Raw genomic sequence first — 11,313 nt, forward strand, 5'->3', positions numbered from 1 at the left:
GTTCTCATAAGCAAGAGGGATGAATTAATGGCATTGTGAGTGCCAAGCGCACTCAGACCACTCAACAGGACCCTCAGCACAAGCCTGGTGCCCATCTTGCTCCCCCCACCCATCTCCCACTGTGGACCCCTGGATGATGTGTGCCAGTCCCTGCTGCTGCCCCAGTCCCCCCCTTGCTGCCCCTCCCCAAGTGATGTGGAGCCTGCAGGGAGCCATGCCGGCTCCTGGCACTGCCCTTCTCTGCTGACCTCAGCCCAGGGCAGAACGAGCAGCTCCCGCCCGTTGTGTTTCCCTCTAAGCTGCCAGCTGAAGCAGCAGGCAGGGATTTAACTCCTCCAGGGCAGGGGGCACAGGGATAGCAGGGTGCCCTCCTCATGAATGTTGGAGCGCCTGATGTCTGGCCCTGCAGATGCTGTGGGGGCAGCAGTGCGGCATCAAAGAGGTCCCTGCCTGTGGTGTTTGCAGGGAGGGCGTTTGCCTTTTCTGCAGGAACAGCCACCTTGGGAGGCAGCACAGGCAACCCTTCCTTTCCTCCTCAAACGGTGAATGGCCGGACATTTGCTGAGATGGAGATTACAGCACATATGTATCCGGATTTCTGCCTCACCGTGTCCGTGAGAAAGCGGGAGGCACGTTGGAAACCTCGCCAAGCCCCATCCCTCTGCTCAGGGGGAACGGAGGCGGGAGGGAAGGGGCTGCTGGTTCCTCTGCCAGTGATAGTGATGCCGAGGCACAGCACCCGCTCACCCACCATGGAGTGCCTTTGAAAACATGTCCCTCCCTCCCTGTGGGAGGTGTCCCTGTGCTGAGAGTGTCCCAGCTGTCCAGAGCAGCCCCTTGCCCTGGGCAGGAGGCACAGAGCGGGTACACAGGCGCCTGCCCAGCCCAGCACTTTGGCAGGGCAGAGAAGCAAGCCATTGTCCCCGCGCACTGCCAGCGCCAGCCGCTGCCGAGGACCAGACCAGTGGAGGCTGCCTGGTGGGACGCAGCAGAGCCAGCAGCGGTTGCACCATGGCCAGGCTGGTGGGGCCAGCAGCAGCCCTGGTCCTCCTCTGCCTGGCTGTGGGGCTGGAGGCCAGCCCGGAGCTCTCCGGTGAGTTGGGGCATGGGCAGGGCAATGAGGGATGCCAGGGACCATGGTGGTGTGAGGGGAGGCTGAAGCCACAGCTGGGTTCGCAGGGTAGGGTCAAGTGAGGCATAAAACTGTGCAGGCCAGAGGGAGTTTGCCATAAAACTTGGGGATATTTTTATCCCCACAGCAGGGCTGGAACCTGAAAACACGCCGTGCACATCCTGCAGCCCTGGTGTGAGAGAGGGAGCGGCTCTCCCTGCCGCTGCTGCGCTCTTTTGGACAATTTGGAGGCAGAAATGCAAAAAAAAACCCCAAATCTTAAGACAGCCCTGAGCTTTCCTGAGACCCACCCTGGCTGGGATGCTTATTCCCTCAGTGCCAGGCAGTGTGTGGAGCTGAAGGCTCCTGGAACACCCAGGGCTCCCCAGCAAGCCTTTGCTGTTCTGAGAAGATGAGAGAGATGGGCTGAAGCTCTGCCCGGTCCCCAGCCAGAGCCACCCATGAGCAGGGTGCACTGTCACAAGGCACACAGCAAGGGCCAGATCCTCTCCATGGGAGCAGCTTTATAGCTGTAGCTAAGGCAGGAATTTGGGATCCCTTGTGCCCCAGTGCTTGGGACAGTCAGGATGGGTGCAGGCAGGCTGAGTGCCTGGGGGCTGCCATTTTTCTGAGGCACCTTCTAGAAACAGCCACGCACACCTTCCACTCTGCTCTGCTGGGCCCAGGTGCCACGAGAGCTCGGCGTGGCCGGGTGGGCTGCAGCAGAGAGGATGTGATTTCATCTGGGCAGAGCTAACCGCACCATCGGGGACTGAGTCAGCAGCACCGGCAGGCAACCGGAATTACTCGCAAAATCTGCCTGCAGCCCCATTGCCATGGTTTCACCCAAAACTCCACCATCTTTGCAGCTGCTTACTGTCCCAAAATTATGATAGCGAAACCTCTGCCCCAGTGATGCTGTTTGAGCCTCAGTTTTAAAAGACAAACCGCTGGTGCTGCCAGCCAGCATGGCAGCAGAGGAGGGTGCCTGCTCCAAGGCAGGCTGGATTTGGAGAAACCCATTTCTCCCTGTTTCTGCCCTGTGTCCCCCACCATCCCCAGGATTTGGGTCAGCCCTCTGTGCCCAGGGTATGGGCAGCCCCACCGTCAGCTCTCTCAGGGATGGGCAGGTGGATTTGGAGTTGGTGCCAGGCAGAAGTTGAGCCCCAGGTGGCTCTGGAGCCTGCACAAGAGCCTGGCTGCTGCTGCAGCTGTGGAGCTGCTGCAGGGGATGCAGAGGAAAGAGATGGGGGCTGGCAGCCCGGGCAGGGGCCCATGCCCTTCACATCCCTCAGTGTTCAGTGACATGGAGCAATCCGAGGAGAGGGGCAGCACAGGGCTTGTCCTGTCCCCCTCTTTGTGGGCACTGCACCCCAAGGGGCTGATCCAGCTCTGTGTCCTCCAAGCAGCAACTTTGCATCTCACTGGAGCTTTGACCTGACTTAAAGAGCTTGTCTGCTACCATCCACATCCTCTGCCTCTCCTTTCCTCTTTCCTCCAGCATGCAGAGGAGCAAGGGCTCACTTGCACAAGGCTGTGGCCCTCCAACTTTGTCACCCCAGGCTTGCAAGGAGAAATGCCAGCAGCTGCCCATGTCCAAGGGAAAGATTAAGTCTGAGCAAGGCCGGCTCCCAGCTGCATCCGCTGATGTCTCCCAGGGAGGGATGCTGGCTGTGGATGCCAAAGGGTTAGCAGCAGCAGGGAAGGTGAAAGGGGCCCTTTGTGCAGCTGAGCCTGGTACCAGTTCGCAGAGGGACAGAGGGAGAAGCGCAGGGCTGGGAGCCAGTGCTCCCACCTTCTTGTATTGGTTTGGGAGTTTGACACGCTCTGTGCTGGAGGACAGGGTACGTGTCCTGCCCTGGACCCCAGCCCTGGGCTGGGGCTGGGGTGAGAGTCCCTCCAAGGACCCCACAGCTGGGGATTGGGATCTGTGACCCACCCATCAGCCCAGGGCCCTACCTGGCAGGTACTGGGTTGCCCTGTCCCCACCTCCTAGCCTCAAAATGATGCTTCCCTTTTGCTTTTGTTTTATTCAAAGGCCTGGTGCAATCTGCTCTATCTAGGACCCTACACATCATTTTTTGTCAGCTTATCCTGCTTCCTCAGCCTCCTTCAGCAACCAGCGCCTGCTAAGAGCACCCCTGGCAGCTTGCAGAGCTTTTAATGAAACAGCTCCCTCGCTCAGCCAGCACCCAGCACGGCCAATTCTAGCCAGAGCTGATAGCAGCATGTTAAACCCTGTTACAGGCTGGGCAGGACAGCCCCATATTACTGTCTCTTGTAAGGAAAACAACAGGGTAAGTGGTTTGGGACACAAACTAGGCAGGATTAAAAGAGAGAAATACCCTGTTCTGGGAATTCAGGGAGAGAAGGGCCAATGCCCCCCACCCTCCCCGCCCCAGCATTGTAAAGGCCATGGGCTGGGAATGGCTTGCACCCAGGCATTGGGCTTCTCCAGCAGAGAGGCCTGGGGTCAGCTGGACTCAGACGATGGCTTGTTGGCTCACACCGATCCATATCAACCCAGCCAACTGCAGGAGCTTGCAGCAGCTGCCTCACCCTTCTCTCCTCCAGCTCATGGCTCAGCATCACGACAAAAAGCATTCTCCTCTCCCCAACTCCAGTGATCATCTCTGGTTCATCCTTGCTCTTTCCTCCCTATGTCCATTACAAGTCAGATTTTCTCTAAACCCTTGACTACTCCTTATGGGATTCTTCCATACATGTATTTTCTGACCTGTCGTCCTGCCTCCAGCTTTCACTTCCCATTGCTAACCAGCTTGGCTACCCCATGCTGCTTTCCAGCCTCTTGGCTGCAATGCTGGATATAAGATTTGCTGCAAGCCCACCTTCTCTGCTACAGCCCCACTTTGGTCCTGTTTTCCCCGTAAGTGCCCCTGCTCAGGATGTCCTCACTGTCACCAGCTGTCAGGAGCCCAAGCACCACCACCACCGTGGTCCTGGTGTCTCCTCCAGCCAGCGCTGTCCATGCTCTCCCCTTCCAGGGTATCTGCGCAAGGTGCTGAGGAACCACACTGCCCACACCTGTGACGGGGAGCAGCTCCTCATCATCTGCCCTCGCAAGACCACCATCAGCATCCTTGGCGCCTTCTACGGCCGTCGTGTACCCAGCCCCAACCTCTGCCCCAGCCCTGGCAATGCCTCCCAGGAGAGCACTGAGTGCACATCTGCCACCGCTCATGTGGTAAGGGCCGGGGTCCCCAGGGACTGGGCTGCACACCCCTCATTCCCCAGGTCACTGGGCTGCCTGCTTGGGCTGGGCGGCTGCAGGCAGTGAAGCCTCCCCATGCCCCAAGGGAGGCTGCTGCCATCAGCATCAGAATTCACCCATGGGGTTGTTTTCCCAGGACGTTTGTGGGAGATAAAGGTGGATGGGTTCTTCTGTGGTGGGTCCCAAGGTAGGGCAGCCCTGCCAGAGGAGCCTGGCAGGAGGCACTGCTGCGTCCTTAGCTGGCTTTTGGAGTAATCCCACAGGACACAGCAGGCTTGGAGAAAGCCCCGGCAGCTGGGCCTGGGTCCCAGGAGAGGGGTGGTGCAGCAGCCGGGGTGCCAGGCTTGGGAAGTGAGACAGGGGCCTATGAAGGATGCTGTGCTCAGCCCTGTGGGTGCAACCCTGGGGTCAGCACAGAGCTCAGCCCTTCCCCAGCCAGAAGAAGCACCCGTCTGTGCTGGTAGCTCCCAAGAAGCAGATTAATGAAGCAAGCCCAAAGGAGGGTCTGTTGATTGCAGTAGCCAGCGCAGGGAGAGGGGAGGAAAGCAGGGGCTGGCAGGAGGGAAGGGACCTCTCCAAAGCTGACACCTGACTGGAGGAAGCACTTACCAGGCTGCTCTAAAAGCCCCGCAGCCTGCTCCACGCTACGGCTCTGCTCAATTCCTCTTTGTGTTTGGGGGAAATCCCTATGTCCGGTGAGGATGTCAGCCCTCCACTAGCCCCACACATGAGATATCATGAGCAGCTTGAGGAATGGGTCAGAGAGGAGCTGGGAGGGATGTAATCCTTTGGCATCCTGCAGCTTTACCCTGGCTTCTGGGTCTCCATGCTGGCACAGCTGGCCTCAGCATCCGTGGCCTTGGAATGCCTTGGACCAGACTGGCTGTCACAGCTGGCAGCAGCCCAGTCCAAGCATCAAAGCAGTCACCTGGGAGGAAGCAAGGAGAGAAATAATGCTCATTCTGCAAAGCCTTGAGCGAGCACATGACCTTTGCCAGCCAAACCCCTCCAGTTCTCAGCAACTTCAGCCTTGGCTGAATGCTGGAGCCCCATCTCCTGGGGGCTGCGCTCCCCCATGATCCCTTCCTCCTGCAGGAGCAGGCCTTGTAGTCACAGGGGCCTGGTCGCTGCCTTTTCCAGAGCCCTGCTCAGCCAGGCAATGCTCCTCAGCCACAGCTGCAAGTGTGCGGTCCAGTTACTCAGCTCTGCCCATAGCTGGGGAGATGCTGCACCCACCAACCGTGGGAGAATGGGTGAGATGGGCAAAGCACAGTGCTGTGCCAGACATAGTACGCCCAAACCATACCCACTTCTGCCTTCTGGTCACAGGGCTCTGACAAACCCAGGGCAGCTGGGATATGTGGTGGGAGCCAGCAGGAAGGTCTTTCAGTAGGGACAAGGTTTCATGTGCTACTTTTCTAGTCCAGTTCCAGGTCCTTGCTAGAGCTGGGGCAAAACCGCAGCAAGCAGCTGTGTGCAGCTGCCTGTGGGGAAGGGGAACATGGAGCTGGAGAAGAGGAACAAAAGCTGAGGGACCAGTTCCCTGCTCTGGGATCTTGCGAGGCTTTGCTGCCCGGTCCTGCTCCAGCCGCAGATGCCCTCCCGGCATCCCGCATGTCTCAGTCCCTGAGCCGGAGTGTGCTGGCATGGCACCAAGTCAGCCCCACAAACCACCCTGCAAACACAGGTCAGGGTCCCTACAGCTCGTGTGTTAAGTGCAGGATGGAGGGTATGGCCCAGCACAGACGAGTGGAGACCGAAGGGCAGGTCTGTGAGCAGGATCTGTGCAGCTCAGGTTTGCGGTGAGGTGGAGCCACTCCACCCAAGGGACCGTGATCACACCGGGTCTGGGTTCCCTGCTGCCTGGAGGCTGCTCTTGGAGGAGAAGGGATGTCCGGAGAGTAGAGAGCAAGGCTTCTGCTGAGGCTCAGCTCAATTTAGGAAAAACCTGGGGGGAGAGACTAATTGCATTTCCTCCTCAAATTTCGCTTCTGACAGCCACTGAGGAGCGAGAGGAGGCTCAGTCCTGTGCTGGCTCGGCTCGGCCACCCCGCGGGGTTGGCAGCGTTGCCTCTGGGCCGCCGTGGGCAGGCAGGCACAGCGGGCAGCGGCAAAGGCCACGCCGCTCCCCAGCGGCTGCCCGAGCAGCCCGGCGGCGTGAACCCGCGTCCCCACCTCGTGGCCGCGCGTGTGCATTGCACGGAGCCCTGCTGGCGTGGGCGTGGGGGCGTGGGCGCGAGTGCACGGGTGTCGCGCGGAGCCGTGCCAGATCGCACACCTGCACGGGTGTTGCACAGAGCTGCGTCAGTGTGCACGCCTGCATGGGTGTTGCACTGGGCCAAGTGAATATGCACGCATGCGTGGCCGTCGTGCAGAGCCATGTTGGTGTCCACGGTGTTGCGTGGGGCAACATGGGTCAACAGTGTCTACGTGGGGCTGTGTTAGTGGGCACGCCTGCACGAGCGTTGCACACGCGTGGCATGGTGCAGTGCCGGTGCGCATGCTGGCACAGGTACTGTCAGGCCTGTGCTGGCACACAGCTCTGTGTGGGGGCAGAGGAGGAACTGCTTCAGGAACTGACACATGAAGCAGGGTGACTGCGGCCGGGGGCGGGGGGGGCAGGAGCAGCCATAGGGCACCTCTGCAAGGTGAGAGGCTGTTTCCCTGAGCCGGGTGATGTCACCTCTTCTGAGGCAAGAACAGCCTCTGGTCTCCTCACCCGTCTTCACGTCTGTCCCACTTTGCTCTCCAGAAGCTGCTGGCTGAGTGCCAGGACCAGCAGTGGTGCCAGTTCTCCGTGCACAGCCAAGTGTTTGGCCCGGACCCGTGCCCTGGGACGCACAAGTACCTCATTGCTTCCTACAAGTGCCGGCCAGGTGAGGTGGAACAGGGTCTGGGTAATGCTGCATGAGCTCTTCCCCCACCTCAGCTGCTCAGAAAGGGGCAGAGAGGGGAGCTGAGCTGTTCCTGTATCTTGCAGCCCTCCTCCAGTCCTGCCTTTGGCAGCTCTCAGACCCTTGGCTGGGCTAAGGGAGGAGGGGGCTGCAGGTGATTCGGGATGCGTTGGGACGTTCTGCAGTGTCACTCCCCAGGGAATCATCGGGTCAAGACCGTGTGTGAGAATGACAAGCTGAAGCTGCAGTGCCGACCAAAATCCATCCTGGCCATTTATTCTGCAAATTATGGACGATTCCTGCGGGGCAAGCCGGAGTGTGATGCCCTCAATGCTGGGGGGCCCCATATAGGTACACTAGAACGGTTTGAGCCAGAAATGGGGCCAAAAGCTGGGCAGAGAACGTGGCACAAGTATGTCATCAGGCTGTACCTGTGCCCCTTGGCCCCAGCTGGCTGGAGCCCAGCAGGTGGGGGCACGTAGGTCTGCCTGCGGATCCATGCCCCATGTCTTTGCAGAGTGCTTGGCGCCAGACGCCCTGCGGAGGGTCTCCAAGAAATGCCACCGCAAGGGCAACTGTACCGTGGCTGCTGACCGGGCCACCTTTGGTGACCCGTGCCTCCCAGGCATGAAGAAACAGCTGCGGGTCTCCTACACCTGCGGTGAGAGCCACCAGCGGGGCTGGGGGTGTGGGGGCCACTGGCTGAGCCCCTGCTGTGCCTACCCTGTGCCTTGCAGGCAGGGCTGGTGGGGCTCCCTGGGGAGGCAGGGAGCTGCTGGGGATAAGCAGGGTGGTGATGCTCCATGTATGCTCTCCTGCAGTGCCCAAGCAGCTGCTGGAGGAGGTGGGCCCTGACACCTCGGATCCCTTCCTACTCTCGGACTACATGCACGGTAACGTGGGGGGAGGCTACACCAAAAGTGATGTGGCATTGTGTCTGCGCCCAGGTGAACCATCCCTTCCATGGCCTCTCTGCATCCATGGCACCCACCACTGGCACGAGTCCTGCAGCTCCACCCCAGCATTGCTGTCCCGTGGCTGAAGCAACCCATCAGTCCGTGCCCATGTCTGAGGGGCTGGAGGGATGTGGTCTGCTGGGAGCAGGGGCCCTGTGGGCAGAGGAGTGATTGTGCAGGAAGGAAGCTTGGCATGGGGAAGGAGGCAGGCAGGGCCAGGCAGCTGGGCAGCACAAAGGGGCACTGGGGAGCACCTTGTGTCTCAGCCCACATCCCCTTGTTCGCTGCAGGTGGCTGGTACAAAGGGCCCAGGTTCTCCAGGCTCCGGGAAGACCGGATGATTTTTACTAGCTCTCTGGCAGCTTTTGCCCACCTTTGGGGTATGTGCCCTCCCTGGCTCTCACGCAGCACCCAGGGGAGCGGGACAGGCTTGGGAGGTTGGCTCAGGTCCCATGATGACCCCTGCTCAGCCCAGGGCTTGGCTCAGAGGCAGCCAGACCCCAGACCCCTCCAGCAGGGTTGGCAGGCCCATGAGGGAAGAGGGCACCAAGTCCCCATGCTGGATTTGGGGGGCCACATAGGGCGGGAGCTTGGAGGTTAAACGAGCCCCAAGGTCCTGCAACATTGGTGGTGGTGCTGCTGCTGCAGTCCTGCCCATGGGCCTTCCTTCTCCAACGGGCTGCATTACCCACTGGGTTTCCTTCCTTCCTGCCCTGTCTGCAGGGGCACTGGTGGAGAGCACCTGTCTGCGGGCAAAAATCTCCTTAGCCAGGGGAAATTACTCATTTAAATCCCTAGCGAGATGATTCCTCCCACCGTGCTGCCTACCCCACATCCCAGTGTGGGTTTCCCATGGGGAGTGGGGCATTTCAGGACACTGGTGCATACTGATCATGCTCTGGGTGACACTCCCACAATCACTGGGGTAGACTCTGTGCTGTCCCTGCAGCCTGGGTGTTGAGGGCAACCCTGCTCCCCTCCTCTTCCTCTCATGTACCCAACAGAGGGGGGTTTCCAGGCACTGGTTCCCCACAGGCTGCAGAGGCAGTTTGTACCCTGGTGTCTCTCTTTGCTTTTTGCCCTGCAGGCGTCCCAGAGAAAGTTGGCCTCTACTTTCTTTGTGGGGTCTCAGGAGGTCTCATGCTCCTGCTCTGCATCATCAGCCCCAAAACGACCTTCCTCCAGGAGGTGGGGGAGGCTCTCAAAGACCCTGAGCTGGGGAGCAGCTCGGAGCTGAGCAGGACCAAGCTGCGGGACGAGCAGGACGAAGACCTTCCCGATGACAGCTCCTCGGACTCCTCCTTCCGCCGCCTCACCCACACCTACCGGGCCACCGATAGCATCTTCAGCCCTGAACTGACAGCAGCCTTGGAGGGAGCAGTGGAGCACCGGTGCCGCAGTGGGGAGGAGATCTGGATGCCCAAGGAGTCGAGCCCGTACGCCATCCACAAGATCAAATCAGCCACCAAATAGAACTGGAAGAAAATGGCTGGGGAGCAGTGTGGGGTGGAGGCTAAGTGGGATCTGACATCAGAGAGACACAAGAATTCGGGCTCCTTGGGGTGAGGGGATGTCCGGAGTGGCAGCACGGCAGCCCCAGTGCATCCATCAACCCACTGCTCCACCAGCCTGGAAACCTCTAACTGGGGTAAGGTGTGGTCCCTGGGTCTGATGAGGGGATGCGGGATGGCTCATGGGGCCCCTGGCTCCTTTGCCACAAACACACTGCTAACCCTAAGCTAACCTCCCCATTCTTGGGTCAAAAAAGCCGGCTCTAGTACTTAACCCTGCTCAGCTATGCCGAGCTCACCCTGAGCCTTCCCTGGCTGTTTGGTCTTGTTTCTTCTTGGGTGCTGGCTTCCTCCCCTGGTGCTACAAACATCCCCCAGCACTCAGGCAATGTACCAGCAGTGTGCCAGCAGCAGAGAAATGGCCAGAACATGGGGAGTATGCAGGCAAAGTGGGTGGAAGAGCATCACCCAGCACGGCCCTACCACACTGTGTGTGTTGCAGCCCAGGTATCCCCAGGGGGGATGCACCTCAGGGCTGGGGCACCTGGCAGCTTGGCATGGTGCTGGCTTTCACTTCCCTGCAAGCATTCAGGAGCTCTGCCACCCTTCACGGCTCTGTGCTTTCCTTCACCTTCTCCCGCTGACAGGAGAGCCCTGGGGTTAACTTGCCAGGGCTTTTTCCGGTAAATAAATGCAACAGCTCGTAGACACAATGTCCCTTCCTGACTCGGCCATTAATAGTGAAAAGGGAGGAAAAAGGAAGTGGCAAAGCTCAGCCCTCCCTGTGTGGATCAGCTCCTTGCCTCCCACCGGCGTTTCTGGTGCTGGGCCATGGGGAGCTACAAGTTGGGCCTGTTTTAGCATGGGAAAGGATAAGGTTTTAGCCTGGGGAAGGGAAATGGGGGAAAAGCAGTCTGTGTGGAATCCATGAATGATGCTTCCCTGCCCTTGCTCCTCCTCTTGAGCCTGAGGCACTCTGCCTGGTAAGAAATCCTGCAGCAAACATCCCCAGATGCCATGCAGAGGGGCTTCTCGGCAGTCACACGGTGCCAGGGAGCCAGGCTGGGTCTGGGGGCTGCTCCAGCTCTGAAAGGCAACACAGGCTCTGTAGTGCTGTGGGAAGGGGCTGGATAGAAGCAGTAACCCAGCTCTTCTCACGATAGGGCCACTCCAGACACCAGTGCTATGGAGCTAGCACGTAGCAGGGTATATTCTTCCATCTGCCACCACACATGAAGTGCCTGGGCTGGGTACAGCAAGAGAGGGCTGTGGGGGACATCAATGCACCCTTTAACCCAGCTGCTGGCATTGGTGGTCTGCTGGGGGCTGGGGAGCCACTGGCTCCATCTCTGCAGCCAGAGCTCCACTGCGCTCCACAGCAGATGCTGTCCTGGTGCAGAGCCGAGTGCCATGCCAAAGCAGCAGCCTTGCGCTCCTGCTCCAATGAGGGGGGGCAAGGACCAGCGTCCTGTCTGATTTGGGAGTTTGCTGAGGAACGCCAGAGCCGAAGGAGAGTTTGGGGGCTCTCACCTCAAACCGGCCCCCAGAATCCTTAGATGGTAGGCAGGACTGAGACCACAGACTTGCCTCCATGCTTGGACAGCTGGAA

The 11,313-nt window shown here is 59.6% G+C and overlaps 1 protein-coding gene across 2 annotated transcripts; it reads left to right on the plus strand.

Moving 5' to 3' along the window:
- The first annotated feature begins 675 nt into the window (after positions 1–675).
- LOC142063083 (protein eva-1 homolog C-like) lies at positions 676–10,415 on the plus strand. Of its 2 annotated transcripts, XM_075106458.1 has the most exons (8): positions 676–1,093; positions 4,117–4,316; positions 7,096–7,219; positions 7,436–7,588; positions 7,755–7,898; positions 8,059–8,130; positions 8,484–8,573; positions 9,281–10,415. In XM_075106458.1, the coding sequence occupies exons 1-8, from the start codon at positions 772–774 to the stop codon at positions 9,664–9,666; spliced, it is 1,491 nt and encodes a 496-aa protein (XP_074962559.1). In that variant the 5' UTR covers positions 676–771; the 3' UTR covers positions 9,667–10,415. The 2 variants fall into 2 exon arrangements, with proteins under 2 accessions (XP_074962559.1, XP_074962560.1); XM_075106459.1 differs by lacking the exon at positions 8,484–8,573.
- The last annotated feature ends 898 nt before the right edge of the window (positions 10,416–11,313 follow it).

This window comes from Phalacrocorax aristotelis, chromosome 11, assembly GCF_949628215.1.
Source record: "Phalacrocorax aristotelis chromosome 11, bGulAri2.1, whole genome shotgun sequence".
Classification (NCBI taxonomy): domain Eukaryota; kingdom Metazoa; phylum Chordata; class Aves; order Suliformes; family Phalacrocoracidae; genus Phalacrocorax; species Phalacrocorax aristotelis.